The following is a 24247-nucleotide window of genomic DNA, read 5'->3' on the forward strand; positions in this document are numbered from 1 at the left end:
ATAAATAAATGAACATGAATAGTGTTAAAAATATTGATGTTTATTTAAAAAAAAGCATTAGAAACTCCATGTATGAAAAACTATCAAAATTTCCATAATTTAAATGTAACGCTTCTATTCTGCGACATAAACAGCTCGTTGTAAAGAAAGCAAGGTATCTGACATCAGTATGATCCATTTTCTCAAATTTGGGTTTTTTTGTGATGTGACATTCGAACTACGTAAATCTAATATAGTAAGAGCTGACTTTAGGCGACGAAATTAGAAATTTAAGGTCTTTTTTTCTGCTCGTATGTTCAACAAAATCCTAGAAAGCTACAAACAAGGTATTAGCTAGGTGTCTATTTGCTAAGAATATAGGTCTTAAATGTGAAAAGAGGGATGGAGTGGGGAATAATTAAACAAATTTACTGTACCGAAAAAGGACGATTATGTAGATTATGTTTGACTACTTTAATGGGATAAAATTTCGTTTCACGGATTTAGCGGATTTTGGAATTATCCGCGAAAATATGTCCTTTCGAAAATTTGGAAATAGGCCATCCCCAAAAATTTTTCCCGCGAAAATTTTGAAAAATTGCTCCATCTGCGAAATTTTAAATTTTTGTTTTTCTTTGTATTCATAGTCTGAGGCTTTCTTTTTTGTAGGCCTATTTTTTTTTATCTGAGTACTAAAGATAAAAAGATAAGAGAAAAATGACCAGAAAAATTGTTTTAAGTAGCTATTTTTGGCTGGTGTTATATTTTCTAATGATTCTAGAAATGAAGCGAGCTTACAAACTATTTAAACAAGTACAATAGATATAATTTCAGCTGGTTTCGCTTGTTTATTTCGACTATTTTCACGCGTAGTTCCGTGTTTGGCAACAGCGTTTAAAAATATCGTTCTGATGTAACCATCTCCTCGCGGTTTCTTGAATGGACCACCAGACGAATCTTTATTCTTTTTCTTTTTTGTCGCATTTTCACCTAAGAATCAATTCCTCTTCTGTGACAAGCTTCGTATATTTGTCGATTAGCATAGGGTTTCTCACAGTTCTAGGCATCTTGACAATCTCCTTGCAAGCTCTTTTTAGCACGCCTTGACTTGATGGAGAACGTCTATAGTTTGTTGTCGTAAGGGTGGCTTTCATCAATTTCCCACGATCCAGTAAAAATGTGCTAACTCTGAATATTTCCCGAGATAAATATCCGACGATGTCGCCGTTGTTGTTTATCACTGTTTTTTATTGCAAACATGTGAAAAATATTACCAAACTTATGCAAACACTCTAAAACTTCTCCATCTTGAGGGTTCCAGATCTGTCTGTAATAATGGAATCTCTTTTAATACAGCAGTAAATTCAAAAACTTTTTCGGTGTTTTTTGTCATTTTACTGCCTGTTAGCTCTAGCCGTTTCGTCTGATCTTTCAAAGTTACAGTTTCTATTTTTGAATTGCCCTTTTGTTCATGTAGACAATAAAATCATAGACAAGTGTTGCGCGTCTTGACGCGTCATAGTAAAAGAACCCCTTGTTTAGTTTCGAACGTTCGATTATTATGCTATGGAGGTTATGTTGGAATTATTGTGACATTATATCAGTGTCAAACCAAACGAAGAAGCTGTTCATGAAGAATTTTATATTGAGTTTTTAAAGACCTGGCATTTTGATTTTTCGTCATTAATTATCAGGAATTAAAGAAATTATCAAGAAGGAATGAAAGTACTGCGCGTACCATTCGAGGAAAGAATGAAGAACAAATCGTATATATTTATATTTGACATCCTTCCTTCATAAGGTTGAACTCAAAATTCCACATCTCTCTTAAGGGAAAAAATATCGACCACCATTGCCAACATCCATCTCTTTCTCCTAGGACAAATACTGGTCCCCAAGGATCCTCATCACTTTTACTTTCTTTTCTTTAGGCAAATCGATAAACCTTTAGCCTTTTTCTTTGCTGAAAGGAAAGCCAAAATATAATAAAAACAAAAATCCAATAAAACCTTTGACAAAGACAATGCAAACACAAGGGACATGTCAAAGCCTATGCTAACTGTTTAAAAAAGGTAACAATTTTGAAGTCGGTCAGTATTTTTCAATAATACCAAGAAAACAGTTAGTATTGGGACAGCGATAAAAACAACTTTTCAAGACAAAACGACAAGAGGAAAAATAACGCAACAGTTTATCTGGCAGATTTATCAAATCAAAGTGCCTGACTCGAAAGTGATTACGAAAACAATAACACTAGAGGGAAAATGACGAAGCTCTTTATGTGGAATATTTATCAGATCAAAGTTTCTGTCTCGAAAGTGATTACACCCTCTAACTCGAATTGTGAATGTCTGTAAAATATGACGGGAATTTTTTGGACCCCGCCCTAATTTGGTTTATAAACGTCTAATTAAACGACACAAAAGGACTGATTGACACATTTCTTGTCCGGGTACGCGTGGAGAATCATAGATTTGAAAGCTTGCCGTTGTGGGTTCGAACCACAAGCTATTGACAATCCTGTAGTGAAGAAGAAGGCAGTTACTTGCAAACTTGTCTCACTGTCCTGAGTATTCGCCCGCTAACTCATAATTCTTAATAGGATTTTTAGCTGAGTAGATAAAGATTTTAAATTGCTGCGAGGTACATGTGACCCACTAAATCGTCTCCCACCACATACGCAATTCCTAAAAGCCGAGAAAAGTGTTTTTAGAAAAGCAATTTTTTGCCTAAGACCCTTAAAGATCTTTATTAAAAATGATCGAAATGTCTTTTATCATTTAGAAAAGTTTCTGATGGAGCCTTTTGGGCCAAACTCTGAAATTTGCTGGAAGTTCATATAAAATGAATTAAAAAACACTCAAAAGGTCTCTAATTTCTCCTTATTGAGGCACTGTGTGCGTTTAGCTCTCTAAGAATGATCTCATTCTTTTAAAATAATGTTGTATTAGCCTAGTTTTACTTGAGTATTTGATAAAAGAGGTCGAAAGAGTCTTAATGAAAATCTCGTGTCTTTTTACTTTATCTAGTGTCTTTCGTTGTTTTGTTTAAACGAACAAATAACTATGATGCACATTGCATGTATTTGTTTTAAAAAGTATGCTTTGTACTGTTATCAATTACGTAGCATGCATCATTGTTTTGATGTTATTACATTCAAGGTATTTTTCATGAGTTTTTTTGATATTACAACGTGTAAATAACTGAAAGCTTATACCGCAATCTAAAGAGGAAATTTTAGATCTATGTCATTAAATGGATCAACATGTCGATTATCTTTTGTCCCATTATTACAAATGACGTCAAATTGTAATTACACAAATTTTGCATTTAATGTGACAACAAACTTCTATATTTAACTTTACCTGCAATTATTGTTCCATAAATTTCTTTTATGCTAAAGGACTAACCTAACTGTAGAATAACATTTTATTAATTCTTGTGATAATTATAGAACCTAAAGCATTCATGTGCTTGTTGAAAGTCCGTGTAGATGCGCTAAATTGATTAACATATCTACAGGCGTTTTCTGTAGAGAAGAGATAAGCTCATTTCGAATAAGCGCAATATTTCCGTATGAACAGACGTTATGTGACGGTCACGTAAAAAATTAATAACCAAACTCATTGCTTACGACACTATTTTCCGAATAGGGTACATGTACATACCGCTCATAATAAAAAGGATGTTTAAAAAAGAGGAAAATTATTACGCATTTTTGATACCTGTCTCATTGTTTCGTTCACACAAACACAAAAAACGTCTTTGCGTGCGGCTATAAATTCGCGGGGAAAGGAGTTTGCTATGTATATACAGAAACGAAGATTAAATAGGGTCGTTTAAACTAAAATTACTGATCAAGAATTAGAAATTGCTAATACGATGAAGATATTATTTGTTTTATCTGTTATTCTCTTGACCTTGATAAAGGTAAGCATAGACAAAATTGAATTGATTCACACATTATACTATTATTTCGTGGTGAAAAAATAACATAATTACAGTAATGAAAAATTATGGTCCGTATGACCAAAAAATATCCTTGATACCAAGAAAGTTTTTAGGAAAAATTCTTTGTTGTAAATTGTTGCTAACTTCATTCATACGCATGAAGTTATCCCGGTAGTTGAAACGGTTTTATCTGTCTTGACAGAGCTATTGATAGGACTAAGAAATGTTTCAGTTCTATAGTTAGCGCGGGAAACAAATTTAGATTGTTGATGCAAATGTAAAATATATTGTGTTAAAGTTTATTATATGAACGCGGTGAAAGAAAAGTTAAAAAATTTGAAGTTACATGTAGCTAGACATACATGAATTGAGGATTAGCCGCAACAGTTAAATTAATGGTAGAATTATGGAAGAAACACACCTGACATGGAATGATTCTTTAGTAAAAAAATAGGAAGAATAGCAACCACGTTTTTGCTTTAAAATTTTGCACTAAAAATGTAATTCTACATAAACAGTTATCATTGTTTAGAAATCACATATGGCGATGAAAGATGAAACGGCATCCAGATATCCGAGTGTTAATTCTATTCCTATAAATGTAAGGGAGACGGTTCTTGGAGAAGTAACTTCTGCACCAGCAACTACGAAATGTTTGCCTGGATTTATTTGTCTTGGCAAAGCTACAAAAAAAGGGATAAAACGTCTCTTTTTCATGGTAAGTGCTGCATAAAATGTTCTTTTCGGTCAGAACGCTAAACCATGTAATTCTTATTCCCTCACGAGATTAATGCAATATTCTTGATTTTTACTTACGTGTCAGTTCCAGTGCAAGAGGCTTCTATTTTCACTCTTGTTGGTTAAAACAGAGTGAAAATCTTATAGTTTATATCTACTTAGTTACAAATACTTCTCAAAACATCATTTGCAGGTATATGTAACTGACGAGAAACATTGAAAACGGCAGAACTATCTGACATTAAATAGCTCTGCGGTAAAAAATTTGAAGACAGATGTACTTTTCCGGTCTCAAATTTTACAATAAAATATGTAATGTTATTTTAAACAAACGTCTATGATTACTTAGAAATCTCGTATGGCGATCAATAATAAAGAGTCATCAACATATTCCAATGGTAATTCTGTTCCTAGAAATGCAAAGGGGACTGTTCTTGGAGAAGTAACCGCGTCACCACGTACTACCAAATGTTTGGCAGATTTTATTTGTCTTGGGAGTGCCAAACCCAAAGGCCTTAAACATGGAGGAAAACAGATTTTCCATTCTAAGGTAAGTTGCACTGGCGTGGTGGACAGAACTTGTTTTTAATCGTTTTATAGATTAGCTGAACAATTTTCTTTGTCAATTTACTTGTCAGTACCGTGAAATGATGCGAAAATGTATTATTAAGATACAGACTAAAGGGCCCTAAGTAGCTACGTTAAACAACTGAACAAGTTTATTATTTATTTTACATGAAAAAAACGTGAAGAAGTTTTTTATTAGTTGCAACAGTTAAAACTACTAGCAGATATGTTTAAAAAAGGCAAGATTATCTGACATTAAGTAACTTTTCGATAAAAAAATTTGAAGATGAATACACTCTTTCGCTCTTAAATTTTGCAATAAAATATTTAATGTTATTTTTAATAAACAGTTCATTATTTAGAAATCTCGTATGACGATCAATGGTAAAACAGCATCCACAAATTCTAGTTTTAATTCTATGGCTAAAAATGAAAAGGGGACTGTTCTTGGAGAAGTAACATCCGCACCAGCAACTACGAAATGTTTGCCTGGTTTTATTTGTCTTGGCAAAGCTACGAAAAAAGGAAGAAAACGTCTCAATTTTATGGTCAGTGCTCTATAAAATGTTTTTTTTTTTTCGTGAGAACGTTAAATCATATAATTCTTAGTTCCTTACAAAATTTATGCAATATTCTTGATTTCTGTTGAGGGACTAACTTGATTTTTACTTACGTGTCAGTTCCACAGTGCAAGAGGCTTCTATTTTCCCTCTTGTTAGTTAAAACGGCGTGTAACATCTCATAGTTTTTATCTACTTAGTTACAAATATTTCTGAAAACATCATTTGCAGGTATATGTAGATGACGAGAAACATTAATAATTTTTTTATTAGCGTAACAGTTTGAAGTACTAGTAGATCTGTTTGAAAACGGCAGAATTATCTTACATTAAATAGCTCTTCGGTAAAAAAACTTGAAGAAGGATACACTTTTTAGGTCTCAAATCTTGCAATAAAATATGTCATGTTATCGGCAGTGAAAGGGCTGAAATCTCAATGCGCTGCAAACGTCTACTATTTTTGAAATGAGTGGTAAAGAATGACGGAGTTAATTAACTCCATAAAAAGCATTATATCCATCAAGTCATGCGTACGCTTGGTAACGCTAGTAAAGAAAAAAACATATTTGCCGAACCATCGAAATGTAAAATAAAGCTTTATTCTCAAAAATGTGTTACTACGAAAGTTGAAACTTTTCCGGTAGACTATTTTTACCCAGTTTCGCGGGAAAAAATTTCGCGAATTTTAGAGGTTTGAATATTTCGTACTAGAAAATTCTCGCATATGATAAATGCATATATTCAGAATTTCGTGTACAGCCCGCTGGCGTTCGCTTACCCACGTGTTTTACACTGCACTAGTTTTAAATAAATACTATGATTATTTAGAAATCTCTTATGGCGATCAATAATAAAAAGTCATCTACATATTCCAGTGGTAATTCTGTTCCTGTAAATGCAAAGGGGACTGTTCTTGGAGAAGTAACAGCGTCACCACGTACTACCAAATGTTTGACAGATTTTATTTGTCTTGGCAGTGCCAAGTCCAAAGCCCTTCAACGTGGGGGAAAAAAGGTTTTCCATTCTAAGGTAAGATGGACTGGCTAGGTGGGAAGAAGTTGTTTTTAACCGTTATACATATTGGCTGAACAATTTTCTTTGTCAATTTACTTGTCAGTACCATGAAGTGAAGTGAAATGTATTTTTAAGATGCAGGCCTAAGTAGTTACGTTAAAGAACTAAACATTTTTTTTTAATTTTACATAGAAAACACCTAATTTTGAAAGCAACAACGACACTCTTAGTGAGAGCATACCAACATCATCATTTTTGGATAGACTTGATAGATTTTTGCAAAGTACGTATTTCTAATTGTCAACTATGTAATTTAATCTATATAATAATATGCGTTAGAATGAAAAACTTAATTCTGGTCTGTCAGTTATATGTGTGCTACCTGTTTAGATAAAGCAAAACAATTTTACAGCTACAGATAATAGCAAATGCTATTTTAGAAGACAATGAAAAGCGAAAGCCAAATCATAATTTTGTAATTTATATATTTATTTATATGCATGCGGTAATGTCAGACAAAAAACGGATTGTTTTTTTTTTGTTTCTTTATGCTTTATTCATTCAACGGATCTAAACAGTTGGGGTTAAGACAGCAGGAACGAGTTTATTTTGAATGTTGACTAGATGTTGGGTAGTTCGGATTTTTGTTCCGGAATTTTCTATCCTCTCCACATCGTATTTCAAGGATGTTTTAGTTCTGAGATTTCTGAACGTTGAGGTACATACCCTATCAAGTTTCTCAGCCATGTAAAGTCTTAAACAAACCAATATTAAGATTCGGCTACAAACGTACATTGTAAGGGAGCGGAGCATAGCCAGCTGGCTACAATGGGTTACAGACAACGGGAGCTTTTTGGAAAGTTTTGAAAGTTTGCGAAAACCAACTCGTTAACACTTGGGCAAAGTTTTGTATGTGCGCAGAATGCGCTATAATGTCAATTTCTAAAAAACCGTCATTGTGGAATAAGCCACGTCAGGTGCCACCGCGTGCTGAAAAAGGGGTCGTGCTGACGTCAGCAATATTAGGGCACCTTAGGACGTCATGTAGGACTTCAAAATTTGCGGTCACCTGCCAAAATGTTTTTTACTGATTGTAACTAACCAAGTATTCTTCTGCTATTTACATTTTTATTCAGTTTTGGTGCGTTTTCTTTATTGCTTTTTTATGCTATCTTCACCAGTTTGGCTAGCAAAACTATGGTACCTCCCTCCACCTAATACGTGAAAACACTTCACTTTGTAGTAACCAGTCGCAATTGGCTGCTTTTATATTTATGATAAACACAGTTTAGTAGCTACACTTTTGATGTTCCCGTTTACATATTTGAAGAACTTTTATGCAAGAGAAATGTACTAGCACTAAGAACGAGAACACGTGCGATAACTTATTTATCATAAGTCATAAGTAATAGCATAAATCATTGTAATTGATGTACTCTGTAGATTATTATTCGAATTCAGTCATGGTTCATTAAGTTCTCTCTTCACCCGCGAATAAAGTGGAGATTATTGGCTTTTTAATGACTTTTTAATGTATATATGCAATTTAATTGCGACTATTTTTGTTCGTTTTATCAAAAATTATTTCATTTTAGAAGAAAATTTTGGACTAATTTTTTCGTTCTTTAAGAAAACAATGACTTTACTGGGCCAATTAGGAAAAAAATAAGCTTCTTGCACGCTATTTCCGCACACCAGAGAAACGGTATATGCTTTTTGCAATATGCAATTAAAAAATTGTTAAAAACTGCACTTGTTTCTTGGTAATAAATAAAAATATAGCATCTATTTCATGTAGATGAGTCGATAAAATTGCGAGAAAAACTCAACCGTGTGATATATATAAAATATCTAAAATTCTTAACCGTTTATAATGTAGGATTTTTGTTCTTTATAAAATAAAAAAACGAAAAAAAACTTCGGTAAAAATGGTTGGTGAGTAAAAGAAATCGGTAAAAGAATTTATTCCGTATAAATTCCGTATAACTTTTTAGACACTTTTTCTTACTAATGAGTTGTAAAGACTATTTTTACATTAGACTTCTCTTGTCCATGAGAAGAGCAGACATAGAGTTCACAATCTTAGGTTAATTGGTTAAGTATAGATATGCTGTTAAAACATACTGCTGTTGCTTGTTGCTGACGTCAACTTGGCCTTTTGTTTTCGAACTTCAAGAATTTCCTTGGCTCTAATGTAATTTATTTCACTGTATGGGCGAAATGGAAAGTGTGACTAGTTAATTAGCGCTGTCTATCTTACTCTCGCGTGGAAAATCTGTAAGAATTTCACAGTCCGCCGTCTGAGGTTTTTTAATGCTTTCTAACATGTTTTACAAATGACAAAAGGTCCCGTTTTCTCAGCAATTCTCTCTAGGACAGGCTGTGATTGAAAATCGAGCATATTAAACAAATTTAGGTCATGATTTTATTTCAAGGCAAAATCTAGCTACAGACAATACACATGTTTTTCTAATTAGCTCAAATTTAAATTTGAATACTCTAAAACTAACTTTTGCATTCTCTCAGAAAAATAGAGCGGACACGAAACAGTAAGTCAAGTCATCATGGAATATTCGTCGATGCTGGTTGAAAACTAATCTTCGAGAATGTGTTAAGTAATTAGCTAAATTGTGGCCATATGCCCAATTTAACCCTATTCGGTCTGGGGGGATGGTTTTTTTTAATAACTCCTTAATGCTATGTTGGATGGCTACAATACTCATCCAGTTTCAATAATTGTCTATTATTCACCTACATGCCGTATTTTTAGGTCCCATACCTTTCAGAGGCTTGAATATTGGCTATTATTTGAAACTACGCTTAAAAATCTCTATGGAAACCCTTATATTGGGGAAAATATAATAATTCTTGTTAAGATTATCCTTAGAACTTGAAACTTACAACACAACTGTTTTTCTCATCAAGAAGAGTCATTTTGCCTGTTTTGGTCACGTGATTAATCCGATTTCTCGATTTTTATAAAGTTTTATGCGAAAGTCGAAAAAACGGATTTTCGGGCAATATTCGGTAATTTTTTTTGCGATCCATGCACAAACTGGTAAATATGTTAAATAAGACTTCGGATAGTGGCATTTTAAACAAATTTCTAGCTTTTGATAACATCACAGAAAATGTTCTGACGCAAGGAACTACGTAGTAACTCATAACTCATGTTGTATTTATTTGAAATTGTCTTTTTTAGTGTTTTTTATAAGTTTTTATTGAACAACAATGTTCTATTTTTGTTTTGTTACCACCGAAGCATGACTTTTGGTTCCAGCAAAGGTTGCCTTATTTTGCCTTTTCGCAAAATCCGGACATTATGATGAAACTCTAGTTACATATCTCTTATAATTATATCTATAATGTGCATTGTGTTACAAAAAGGTACGAATGTATATATATGAAAATTTTAGGATGCAGGTAGATGTTATAATTTTGTATATATTTATCATCAATGTTAATTTAAATTTAAGAATTTGACATCATTTATGAAGCTGTTACCAATAGGGAAAACTCTATACTTGCAAATACGACAAACAACTCTGATAGGATATTTGGAGGCCAAAAGAATGCACTTAACGGTTTTAAAACTTGTTCCTGCGCACCAAATAAGCCATGGCATTAAGCGTTTACAAATCGCAAAAAGGTTTATTTTAACAATTCTTACAATAATTTCTCCTCCGAATTGTAGAAAGTGCTATTTCATTAGGGAAATATGACTATTTATATTGACTTTATAGTCGGCACAACCTTGAAATTCAGCGACAATAAATATAATAGTGTTTATGTATTCATATAACTACAAAGTATTTACAATATATCATATTTAATAAAACATACTAGATTGAGGGGAAAATGTATAAATTGCAGAAAGACAACACTGCTTGCTAAGGCATGACAGACTTAAAAGGCGTTGCCTTTGACTTGAATGTTTTATAAAAGTTGACACTTAGATTTTTTGCTAATGCTCCTTTCATCACAATTTCCTTAAGTTATTTTTCCAATGACTAAACAGAGAGTTATATTAAAGAAGAACTACTTTATTTAGTACTAACATGTTCCCCGGAAGTCAATGGAATTCGATCCCCGGTCCGCAGAACTGGGAGACGCAGACGAACCTACTAAACTACGTTCGGCAATATGTTAGTGATGACCTCAGATAGTTTATCCGGATGGTGCGTATACATCGGTGGACCTTTATCATGGCAAATCCGTATTTTCATTCTCCACAGAGTCCGATCGGGGGAAAACATTTTCTGATGAGAATGAAAATAAGGATATGCCATGATAAAGATTCACCTTAGCAGAAAGTTGTTGGTTATTTACCAACTCTTCATGCAACCAGTTTAAAACACCTGATGCATTTTCTCACAGAAACTGGAAGTGATGCATTGATTAAAAACACATATCAGGTGAACAGACCCAAAGGTAATTCTTTTGATTGCAAATAATACCATTTGTGTTTTTAACGACAGTTGTCGATAACGATATCTGTCCATAACAAGTTTTAGTACGTAGAGCCAGCATTCATAAGTAGATATCTTATATTCTGTTGACATTTTCTTCTAACTGGTCAAGAGTTTGTCTTTATTAACAAATAAAGGGAACTACATATAGCCGTTAACAGTGTCATTGCTATGGTTGGTGATGTTATCTTTAAACTGTTGTTGCAATAATCTGTAAGACAACACGATACCTAAAAAAGCAATAGAATTTCCTGATGCATGCGTACAAGGATGCATGGTTACACTTAAGTAGGTCATCTTTTATATATTATATTTTGTATTTCCACAGAAACGTATCTGAAATTTGTCAACTAATTTTCAAAAAAAATTATGTGCGATTTCATTGTTCGAAAGTTAGCACAAAAATTAGGTATAAATAATAGTGATGTTTGGGTCAGAGAATTCCAAGAAAGTGACGTTTATACAATCATATTATTATCATTTCGAAAAGTAGAAATTCTTTAGGAGATTTCGAAATGCGAAAGTGCCGGAAAACTAGTACTGGTAATCGTGTATTTTCAGGGAAGGTTTTGAAGAACTTCCTGTTTAAAATTTCGAAAACTGATACCAAGGTTTTTACGATACTATGCTGCTAAATGTTTAACCTAAGCATTCCAGAAGTTATAGTAATACTTTGTTTTAGACAACGTTTGATGGTTTCTTTGCATTCAGTGAGAAGTTTCACAATCAATGCACCAACAAAGTTAAACGAATTGAAGTAAAAATGATTAAAATATTATTTACCTTGCAGTCCATCTTAAATTCCCTACCCCCTAACTGAACAAAAAGATTTCTTTTTAAACTCCTGCAGTAGTTATTGCAGTTGTCACCAACATTTTCACACTGCAACTGTCTTCTAGTTGATCCCCTGCCACTAATTTCTAAAGTCACAGTTGCATCAATACAAGCGTTGTGCTCGTCCTTGCACTTTACCCTTGTTTTTCCACTTATTTTAGAAGATAAATGTTCAAAGCAATGAATACCAATGGCTAAAATATAAAGAAAAAGGGCGTTATCTTTTATATTACAGTCAAACACGCCCTCAAGTGAATATATTGAGAAGATCTTGGTAGTTGGGAAATGAGTTCTTCATTGTTAGCCATGTTTTTACATGTATCGTGCGTAGGAGTATTAATTATATAGAATTCATATGGCAACACTAAAAACATATATACTTGTTTCTATGCCAATTATAGGGATAAAAAAAATTATAACTAAGTAATGACAAAAATAATGCTGTGCAAGTTTGAGATGAAAACATGCTGAAGACGCAACAACTTATGTTGGTTGGCAACATTTGCTAAAAAGATTGGTGTAGATGGCATGCCTAAAATATTTTGGATTTCTTAATGGTATTAAAAAAGCCTTCTTTTAGTTCCTGGTCCAATGTTGACTTAAAATACAGCCGGCATAAAAACGATTATATTCGGCAGATTTTTGTTGTTCACTATGCAAGTTTCTGCAAAACACAAAGTATTGAAGAGAAACAATTTTGCAAGTTTCAGTAATATCATAGTATGATAGTAGCTACAATGGCCAAACAAGCTAGTAATATAGTAAGGAAATAACAGCATGTTTTAATGTCTATGGGGATTTCATACAAATAATGAAGACAGTAATGAAAACACGCTGTGTGTACACTGTTAATGCACGCACTACTCCAGCGTGACAAAATAAAAATTATTTAGTTTTTATCTCCATCTAAAGTGAACCTTAACTTTTTAAAAGTTGATTAAATGAAAAACAAAAACACATCAAGATAATAAAGAAAACAAGTGTACCAAAATAAACGTCTGTACGTAAAAATATTACTAATTTGTATATTTGTATTTTGGCTTTGTAAATTGGCTGCTGGCCACAGCTTATGTATTGATTAATCGATACCATTATTTAATTATTTAACCAGGAACCATGACCAACTTTGTTTTGTAGTTACCATGTTTACTTTTCATCCTAGATCATATTTTTTAACGATGACAATTTTTTACAAGGTCATATAAACTTTTGTTGGTATTCTTCAAGTATGTTTTTCTTTCTCCCTTTAAGATTATATGAGCATAGAAAATTGCTGGGTTTTTTGTTTTTGTCTTTTTAGTAAAATAATGAGCAGTAAGATCGAAAAAAAAACATCTTAAAATAACTTAAATATTAAATTGGGAAAAATAATCCAAAAATCCCAAGTAAACGATAGAAAAGGTCATACTTTGAGCCAACGCTATAAGCACTTTTTGACTTAACGAGTTAACTATATTCTTCTAAATTTGGACTAGAAATCCACAGAAATACCAATTTAAAACCATTTTAGACGTATTTGTTACTTTATTAAAGTGAACATGACATCTTATAAGAAATTCAGCTTCTACTGAAAACATTTTTTCCTTGTGAAACAAAACTTTTAGTTCTAGTGGTATTCGCATATTTTGCAAATCTTTAGTTTATCTTACAGCCAAAGAGTCAATTTCTATATTTAGATTTAAAAATAGCAAATTTATCATATACAAACAGGTTGTCTAGACGTCTTTCCATAGGGATGGAAAGTGTGTATTGTTTCTTGCAACTTGACCTTCAGTGTGACCTGTTTATTGAACGCAGTTTTGAAAGTCATACGAACGAAGACGTCCACTTGAACCTTAGCTTCTTTTACATTTAACAAAGGAATATAAACAATTGTCTTTTAGCCATAATTGTGTGAAAAAATGTTTTTGAGACACAAGGCACATAACGGCCGTCATTAATCTTTATAGTGAGAGAGGAAAATTAAATGATTTTAAAAAAAGAACCTGTAACAAAAGATTTAAAAATGTACCTGTGTATTTCAGGCGAATAATATAATTTTTTAATATAACAATTGCTCTAAAACAGAAAGTTATTTACAAAATTTTTGATAAGACTTAAAATTCACTATTACAATTTAATCACTTTCTTTTACGAAATGTCTTATTAAGCGAATGTTGCTTCATGACTAAAAATGGTTGATGAAAGTCGAAATAATGAGCGCATAATATCTTGGAGAAAGAATAAACATGAATGAAATGATAAAAGAAATGCAATAAATCTATGCCAAATATATGCTGTCGAAATGGTTTCTACGTGTTGCTTCTCCATACCCCTATAATACGGTGCTCATATTCAGAGTATGGATGTGATAAGCTACTACTTTTTTGTGAATGATACATTTAAAATCGTTTTCCAGATCAGTTTGCAAAAAGCTAAAAAAGGGTATACAAAATACAACCTTTTAACGCAAAACTTAGTGAAAGGAGAAAGAAGACACTTCTCTATGCAGTTACCATTTCAGCTGTAATTTTTGCACGAACGTGTATATAGTGAAAGACAGCTAATGCCACATACTACAATGCAAAAGCTAAATAAAACATTTATTGAAAAATAAATCACACATGATAAGCTTTAATGTATTGACAAGATTTTAAACATCTGCAAGAAAATCACTTTTGTTTATCTAACCAGACATGGTACAAAGGAAATTCTTCATCTTTTGTTAATTTTTGCTTAGGCTTTTTAAAAAAAGAATTCGTCTAAGAATTTTTGAATGCATGAATTTAGTAATGCTTAATATTGTTTTAAAAGAAAAATGCTAGAGTGGAAAATTTTACAGCGACATTGATTACCTACCAGAAATCAAAATCTAAAATATTTTAATTTTGTAAGTATATACCCCAGGGAAAGGATCACAAATTACTATAAAGGCAATCTGGGCTTCTAAAATGAGTCTAGATGTCACCTTAAAGTGCTATCGTGCCAAAATGATTTCAAGCAAAATCCTTTTTGGTTTACAAATAACAAAGAACATAAAATAATCATTTTACTGCGTTGCAATATTGTATAACATATTCTCTTGTATGTTAGTTTGAAGAAAAGTATTCGTTTTTCCGACTTAAAATGTTTAAGTTCAACATTTACAAGAATCTTAGCTAATAACACTTACTTGACACTCCGGTAAGCGACTTACAAATGAAAGAGCTTATGTTATAACGAAAAAAAAAATAATGACATTAAATTAATCCTTACTACACATGACAATAAAAATGAAAGAATTTAAACATTCCATTTAAAACAAATAAAAAACTGTTTACCTTTTGGTAAGAGGATTACGACGCAAAATAAACACAACCAGAAATACAAAGTCTTCATAATTCTTTCTTAAATCAGGAATGTTGTTTTGTTTTTTTATAACCAGCGTGTTTGTGTTGATCAATTCTTTTATTGTTTAATACGATAACGAAAATTATGCTTCCGTTATAAACTTTTTTGATGCGTAATTTGTTTGCTAATTATATTTAAGTGCTTTATAATCATCAACTTTATTGATACTTCATTTCAATATACTTGGTCGAAATTGCAGCCTTTGATGTTTTGAATGCTTTTTTAATTGCATCTCTTATTGATGACCATATTTTATGAAAAATGCGGTTTTCTTTAACTTCATAAATTGTAATTCGTACAGGCCTGAGAAAATGTTCATTTAAGACTCAAATTTCCCTTTAGGCATTGAGAAAACTATGATGAATTGTTATAGCACAACTGCATAGTACCTGAAAACGTCTTAGAACCCAAACATGATAAACTGTATGCCATAAAAAAAAATATTTTGCTTGCAAATTTTTTAAGATATCTCATTAAACATGAATTCAAACAATATTGCAGCAGTTATGAAAACGTTTATTATTCTAACTTCTCATTACTCCAATTACAGGCGTGGTAATTGGCCATCAAAAGCATGGGAAATATCATTTTTTTATTGCAAGCACATGTTATGCGCAGCTTGAGCAATTCAAAATGAGAATAATTAATGTCCCGATCACTGGGACATTTTTTAAAAAAAGTGTCACTTTTTAATTAAAATCCGCTTATTCTAATAACTTCAATATTGGCCAAATTAGTATGAGACATCCTGAAAATATTTCTATGTCGTCAAAATTTTTGTTTCTGCACTGGCATTCCCTTCTCCCCTTGAACTAATTTTAACCGAACTGGTTTATGTATTAAAAAAAGACTTTAATCAAGGAAGCAGTTTGTCTAATAAACTTTATCCAAAAACATTTGAGAATTTGAAAATTAAAACTTAAAGGTTGGCGCTAGAAAAATTTTCACATAACTAAGTATACGTTAAACCATAGCGTTGGCCAACTTTCTATGTAGCTGGTTGCATGGTCTTTAAAGATACTAGAACATATCTCAACATTTAATTTAGCGAATTCTTAAGCATGGTAGTGTTTTAAAAGATATTATAAACTATTTTAGCCTATGTTGCCTTTGAGTATCGTGTTACACATAAATTAAGTTTCAATTTTATATTCCAACTTTGTGCAAGCATACACTTTAACATAAGTCTTATAGAGATTTAAGATTTTTTTTAACTATATATTTTTTCAGATTACTAGAGATTTTAGTAAAAAAAGTTATAACGTTGCGCCATAGCAGAATAACAAGGTATACACTTTTTACATAAAGTCTGTTATGTTTTTTAACGTTGAGTTTTAGATGCCATGTGGAACATAACGCTAAATGGTCAATTAAATAACTAATTAAGTGACTTTAGTTCGAATGTTGTAAATCGAGAATTGTTATGCAGCTCACTTGTTTTCTCAAACATAGAATGTCGGAATATCAAAGTACTAAGATGTTGAAAAGAGGAATATTGGCTGGTGTCTCCTTGAAGTTGTCCATGTTTAAGAAGATGTAATGCTAAAAGTTGCTTCTCTCTTTATGGATTTTGCCAGTTTATCTGGTCGACGTTTTTTCCTGTCTACCCTTTCTGTCACATCAATATTTTTTCGATGGTAGCTATGAACCGTAAGCATAATTAGCTTCCACGGAAATTAACGGAAATAACCAATGCGTTTTTTAATTCTTGAAAGTGCGTATGCTTGAGGTCACATGACAATTAATCCCCAACTTAACCATATTCTGTCCATTTTTTTTCAAACATATTATGACTGGGGGCCGGAATCCCCCCCCCCCCCCCCTCCCCCCTTAATAACTCTCCACAGGCTTGTCCAAATTGAATCAAACTAAGCACACGTATAGTACGTCGCAAAAGGAACAAAATGGCAGCAATATATTATATATATTCTGTGACGTCATCAAAAGCTTGAAATTTCTTTAAAATGCCACTATCTGCTTAAAATTCAATTACTTTAGTTCTAGAGTGGATTTTAACATTCAGTTTCAAGTTTCTGACAGCCAAATAAATGTAATTTAACATATTGTTCAGTTTTTACATGGATCGCATAAAAAATTGCCAACACAAGCCTGAAAACCCGTTTTTTCCCAAAAAAATGGGGAATCGGATTAACCATGTGTCTAAAAGATGCAGAATGATTCGCCTTGATGAAGTAAAGTTGTGCTGTACGTTTGAATTTCTAAGAATAATCCTAACAAGAGTTATATTTTCCCTATTATAAGGATTTCATAGAGATTTTTAGGGGTAGTTTCGAGTAGTAGCCAATATCAAAGCCTCTGAAAGGTATGGGACTTTAAAATGTGGCATGCAGGTGTCTAATAGATAATATTTTAAACTCAGTGAGTATCGTTACCATTTAACATAGTAATAAGGAGTTATAAGGAGGTGTGGGCGGAATCTGCCCCACGGACCGAATAGGGTTAACACAGTGTTATTGATAAAGTAAAATGCCACGTACAACTCTTAACCCTCTTCCAATCTTTAAGTAGAAAAGTCAGTGGCATGTAGTGATCTATATTACAACTTTATTATTATGGGTGTTTACTTGATGCTCAATGTTTTATTCAACCAATTCATTCCTGGTATATTTTGACACAATACCCTAAAACTTTTAAACTTAAAATACAATGTAAAAATAACGATTTGCTAAAAGGCTGTTTTGTGGTTACTAACAATCTCTCAAAAAGGCTCAGCCAAGAAAAAATGGTTTGGTTCTTTTTAAAATATAGTGAATGGGTTAATACCAGTGGCACTTTCAAAAGATCTTTTGCTATGGAAACCAGAAATTCAGAAAAGGAACATGCTTCATCAGCAACAACAAACATCCTCCAAATCTATCTAGTCAATTTAAGAACTTAACTGCGTTGAAAACGATAAGAATTCGCTTAAAAAATTAATAATATAATATATAAATAAAATATAATAATAATATAATATAATATAATAAAATATAATATAATATAATAAAATAATGAAGAACCTAATCTCACATTTTACCATTTTTTTGATGAGGACTGTAGATACTTTCCATCTGAAATATCAAAAGCAGTACCACACAAAACACCGCTAGTAATTTTGGACTGTTTAAAGTTTGCAAAGTTGTCTTCTCTTTTAACATTTTTTCCAATATGTATTGTTTTTTTTGTTTGTTTGTTTTTTGTTTTTTTTGTTTTTTTACTTTGTGAAATTAGAACGGGTAAAATATTTTTGAAACAGGTACTGAGTGATGAGTTTTCAGCTTTCAGCTTGTTAAGTTTAAAAACCCCATTTGTTATTTTACTACAAGAAGTAGAAATAACGAATGATCTTTTAACAAACAAAACCTCGAAACTTCTTATAAACTGTATTAAAATTCCTCATGACAATTGTATGCTCGCACAAATTAGTACCCTCTAGTAACCCTAGGATGTGATTTGAAGGAACCTGTGACCATCAATGTTTTTTTATTTTAAACACATATTTGTTTAAAAGAATATATATTGTAAACATTCTGCTGTTTGAAACTGCTAAATTTAGTAACGGTCTAGGAATACCAGCAAAACGAAAATTCGTTAAATTATTGATTTTGTGCATGTTTACAATTTCCTCGGATTTGTCTTAAGAACGTTTTTCGTTGCTTAAAGCAAAGTTCACATGATTCTCGCATTTAATTGTTTATTGTAAATTTTAAAGCAAGCACCAAGTATACTTATTTGTGAAACTTTAAAGGATTAACCCTTTGTGTTGATGAAGAACCCTTTCAGAACATACTACATAAACTTAAAGTAAATGTTTAACGAATAAATGTGGTGTCGAGAAATAATGTTTTCTCCGGAACTAAGAAAGGAAAGACCTTTAATTATATAACTTGAGTGCGTGTTTTATAGAAAATTGATTTTTACGAATTGTTGAAAGAAGAAACGTTAGAATGAAAAAAAAAACAATTTATCGCCACATCTGGAATCTACTTCATTCAGAAGGTACATAATACTGCAGGTGCAATAAGTTTAAATTCATTCACATTGTACATTACTTTAATAAATAAATAAAAGCAGACAACGTTGATTAAAACTTCAAGAATCGCCCGCTTTAAATGGTTCTAAACTGCGGTAGAAATTTCACAGAAATGATATATATGTTAGATCGATTGTAAAGCGTGTTACAACTTTAAATAAATATGATTTAATTTTGTATCAAAGGTGGCAACTTGCATGTTCTCTAACTTTTTGCTTACTAAGTTATAACGAAAAATAAAAGTGGCATCCGAAGTCAAATTCAATTTGGTGATATATGTATATATACGCCTGTGTATATCTTTGACTTATGCACGTATGTATTCATGTTTTTACGCTACTGAATTCAATCGCTTTAGCTGTGCTTTTCTCATGTTTCTTTGGCCTTGCAAGAATGAAAACGGTACCCAAAACTGTTATTTTTTTACTTATGATGTGCAATATAATTGAAGGGAAATGCTTTGATAAACGCACCACTGAAGGTTTTTCTAACGTTCTGTCCTTATTGTCACTAACAAGAAAAGGAGATGGAAAAAACTACAATGCTACAGCTGTCCTTAATGGCTATTTTAGATCGGATGCATTTAAGTATTACTCAAAACATTGGTACTATGGAGAGATTGACATAGATATTTGTGGAGATCAGGAAACATTACTACAAGTACTACTTGACGAAGTCCTGTTCAAAGCTAGTTCAAACCATAAAATCGAAGTCGTATACACGTATATGTCCTTTGAGCTAACTAAATTAACCGCTTCGATATTGTTAACGGAGAAGATACCCTTATTTGCACATACAGTGGAAAGCATGTATCCTGCAATCTTACTAACTCATCCATATAACTTGTTCAATTACGATCTTGGATATGCTAGTTCACTTTCATTAAAGTCAAAGAACAGTATCAATCGGCTGTTCTTGTTTGTTTGCAATAGAACTCAAAACTGTTATGAACCGAACCCTTCTGATCCCTATGTCAAAGAAATCGATAAGCATAAGCAGAGCAAGACAGTATGTTACAAAGAAAGATATGTCAATCTTTCGAATCCAGTTGATGTTAATGACACAATCAAACTTGTAAACCGGGAAAGAAAAAGTGTCATTTTGCAGTTGGCCGGTGATTACTTGTCGTTGCATCGAGGCTGGGAATTATTTAACGTAACTGGCAATAAAATTGCATACATTGCAAGTTTAAAGGACGATGCTGACAAGTATTGTAAAATTGCTCACAAAACGTACCCAAACTTTTACAAATTAACGAACTGTACAGAATACAAAGATAATATGGATTTCTATTATTCCTATCATTTTATCCATTATATAAATGATTTGTTTTGGTGTCTGTACTGGAATTCCCCATTACATTGTGTTAATAAATACCACAAAACTAAAATAAATGACATTGGAAATGAAACTTGTCCTATTCCTATATGTACACAAGGCAAAGAAATTTATTATGGGCCATATACTATAGCAGGATGGAAATATAGTTTTGGATGGCATTGCCGGAAATGTTTAGGTAACAGTGTTAAGGCAACATCCGGAAATCACTCATGTAAAAAGTGTTCATCGTTAATGAAATCAAATAAATTTCACACAAGGTGCCATGACCCATACACAGACTATTACATACGATATAATTCGAATGAAGGACTGGTTATTCTATCTTTTACGTTGTTATTGGTTTTTATAATAATGTTTTTTCAGTGTTTATTGTTGATAAACAGAAAAACACCAATTGTTTTGGCTTGCGATCTGCGGTTAACAAGCTTGCAGTTGCTATCTCAGCTTGTGCTTTTAACGTTATTACCTGTGTTGTTTATTGGCAAAACAGGTAACATTAGTTGTATGTCAAGACCAATAGTAATTGGTTTATTCTTAAATCTCTGGACAGCTCTATCGTTAACAAAGACGCAGAAATTTTTGCTAATCTTTCAAGCGTCTGTTAAATTTACCCACAAAGAAGTGCTTATCACCAAGGCATCAGAAATCTTTGGAATATTTGGATTGTTAGCAATATCTGGAGGGTTAGTCATCGTCTCAAATTACGTCGATAAGGCAGAAGCCCATGTAACGACATTGGCAGCAAACTTTATGCGCGAATATACTTGCAACACGAATTGGCACATCCTACTACAATTTGCATACATGGCAGTATTGCAAATTGTATGTGGTATACAAGCATATAGAGCTAGGAAACTTCCAGAAAGTTTTAAAGAGACTGCATTTTTAACATTGGCATCGTTTGTATCAACATTAATAATTGCAGTTTTATCTCTTATTTACTTCAGTCAACCTTCACCGTTTTGGCAATCATATACAATAGTTTTGGTGACACTGTTAATTTTACTAGTCAATGTTGTTTGCCTATATGGATACAAAGCATTTTTGATCTTACTCCGACCAGATATGAATGTGAAGTCTGTTGTAATAAATCAGATTCGAATGAAAATGACAAAAAGATCCGAAGAACTTTTTATCGTCTTAAAATAATCAAAAATAAAAAAATTGTCAGACCCATTTCTCAATTATTAGTGTTGTTGTTAAGGAAAAAAGAGAAGAACCTATAAAATAGCTTCTTTCTTTTATTTCAGTTTTCTCAGTACACGAAGCGCGTATCTTAAGTCCAAAAATATTCGTGAATTTCACAAATTCTGGCCAAATTTGTAAAAGGTTTATGTACATTGATTTGTGCGTGGTTGTGGTCGTGAAAAATTCGGCGCTGAAACCTTAAAAATTTAAAGTTCAATTTGTGATGATCCGCGAAAGTTAATGCTGCAGAATTTTAAGGAAAAATTTGCTAAAGATTCTGTCCACAAGGATTTCTGCAGGTAAAGCAGTTTCTAAGACACAACTACGCATTTATTTGTTACTGTTAAGGTGATTTCCATACTTAGACATATGTGGAGCATGCAAACTACATGATGTATAAATGCAAAATGTTGTTATATTAAAAAGTGGGATTATCCCTTGTCTGCATATAGTTTCTCCCGCACTTCGTAATTTTTAACCGAATGAACCTAGTTAGAAAGAGAATAAAAATGCAACTAAATCCTATTTTCAAGTATTTCTAATCTTTCAATGCCTATGTATGAAGAGGATAAAAGCAATTAAATGACATCACATGCGGAATAAAAATAGATGCGTCACAATATTGTTTTCTACATAACTATTATGGCGACAGATTTGATGGGCGTGAATAGTTAATTTTATCCTCATATTTAGAATTAATTTATTGAACTTAAAAGGGACGATATACGGAAACCTTCAAAGAATACACGTCATAATTTTCTGAAAGAAACTATAATTAAACCATAGCCATGTTTGCGATATAAGCAAATGATAACTAATAATTAATTATCTAAAAATGTCGCAATAAGCACATAATCGCGTATTTACATTTTAACCTAAAAATCAAAACTGTTAGGAAAAACGGAAAGTAGTTAGACTGAACATTTATTTCTTTTTAGCCGCAACGTCTTTGAAAACTTAGCTACAGCCGTTGGATAATGCAGTCACTACAACTGGGCTAAATTTGAAATTAGATAGTTTGTTTTAGATGTTAAGGGGGACTTCACGAAGCGAATTGAACGGCGAATTCGACGGCGAATTCGATGGCGAATTCGCTTTTTAATTTTCACGACAAAAATTAATTAGGCGCTAAAGTCATTGTTTACATTAGTTAACCGCGTTCTGATTGGTCAAAAACTAGCAGCGAAAATTTAGCCGCGAAAAAGTAGGAACTGTTTTTACTTTTTAGCGAAGCGAATATTTCGATGCAAAATCAAAATAAACAAAACTGTGCATGCTCAGATACAATTCGCCGTCGAATTCGCCGTTCAATTCGCTTCGTGAAAATCCCCCTTTAGGAGACTTTCTAAGAGCTTTTATTGTCTTACCTTACTTCGAAAGATTCGATTGTAACTATTCGATTGTATGAAGAAACTAATCATAAGCGTGTCAGTGCTTTTTTACATGTTCTGAATAATTAACTGAATTTTAGAAATTCATAATGTTTCAAAACGTTATTAGACCATACATGGCAGAATCACGCAAGATTTAAAACCTAACAGCATAGAGACGTAGATATATAAGTACCCGTTCGTAGTGTAATAACCAAGAAAAATATAGACTTGTGAGAATGTTATATCAAACTTTAACTAGCTGTTATATTGCTAAGAAAATATACCGTCTGTTTAATCACAGAACAATTGTACGTGAAACGCTATCTGTTCAAATTTTAAATGCATCGCTAAGTTCTTGAACGTCATTCGCGCTATCTGACATAGTAATTTAATTTTTTGCGTATTAATGCTCTGTTATAGGGTTCTTAATGATTCATGCCTTTTTAAGCACGAAAAAGATTAGATAAAAAAACATAAGGAAAATGTATGGGAAATATTTCCTCGGTTAACGGGGAAATATTTCCGCATGATATAATTTTTACTTTCTGTTCATATCGCATTGGCGAGAAAACATTTCCTCGGGTAAGAAAATACCATGTGATAAGTTTCTATTATTTATTGTGATAAGAATCTATTGTTTATTTTTAAAAATTATGCATAATGGACATAAATTCATCTCGCCTACTGAGAAAACTTCTGTTCGCATGGTAAAATGCATTACCCGCTTACAGAGATCTCGATCATGCGATATCTCGGTAAATGTTTATTCTCATATAAACGCATCTTATATTTGTTAACAGTTTGTTAACAACCAGAAATTTTCCACCACTAA

At 32.3% G+C, this 24247-nt stretch overlaps 2 protein-coding genes across 2 annotated transcripts; one reads left to right on the top strand and one right to left on the bottom strand.

Moving 5' to 3' along the window:
• Positions 1-10574: 10574 nt before the first annotated feature.
• Positions 10575-15538, bottom strand: LOC130649125 (uncharacterized). The gene is made up of 3 exons (XM_057455341.1): positions 15411-15538; positions 12061-12305; positions 10575-11507 (listed from the first exon to the last, which is right to left on the bottom strand). The coding sequence occupies exons 1-3, from the start codon at positions 15466-15468 to the stop codon at positions 11385-11387; spliced, it is 426 nt and encodes a 141-aa protein (XP_057311324.1). The 5' UTR covers positions 15469-15538; the 3' UTR covers positions 10575-11384.
• A 4047-nt stretch (positions 15539-19585) lies between these two features.
• Positions 19586-22082, top strand: LOC130649384 (extracellular calcium-sensing receptor-like). The gene is made up of 2 exons (XM_057455655.1): positions 19586-19828; positions 20086-22082. The coding sequence occupies exon 2, from the start codon at positions 20240-20242 to the stop codon at positions 22001-22003; it is 1764 nt and encodes a 587-aa protein (XP_057311638.1). The 5' UTR covers positions 19586-19828; positions 20086-20239; the 3' UTR covers positions 22004-22082.
• The last annotated feature ends 2165 nt before the right edge of the window (positions 22083-24247 follow it).

This window comes from Hydractinia symbiolongicarpus, chromosome 7 (assembly GCF_029227915.1).
Source record: "Hydractinia symbiolongicarpus strain clone_291-10 chromosome 7, HSymV2.1, whole genome shotgun sequence".
NCBI classification, from domain to species: Eukaryota; Metazoa; Cnidaria; class Hydrozoa; order Anthoathecata; family Hydractiniidae; genus Hydractinia; species Hydractinia symbiolongicarpus.

Bases quoted from the DNA above. Each gene is read 5' to 3' on its own strand.
- LOC130649125 (XM_057455341.1), bottom strand. From the start codon at position 15,468: ATGAAGACTTTGTATTTCTGGTTGTGTTTATTTTGCGTCGTAATCCTC. The intron at 12,306-15,410 runs GTAAACAGTTTT...TTTATATTTTAG, and splicing joins CGTAATCCTCTTACCAAAAG to CCATTGGTATTCATTGCTTT. The intron at 11,508-12,060 runs GTAAATAATATT...TTGCTTTTTTAG, and splicing joins AATTTAAGATGGACTGCAAG to GTATCGTGTTGTCTTACAGA.
- LOC130649384 (XM_057455655.1), top strand. From the start codon at position 20,240: ATGTCCTTTGAGCTAACTAAATTAACCGCTTCGATATTGTTAACGGAG.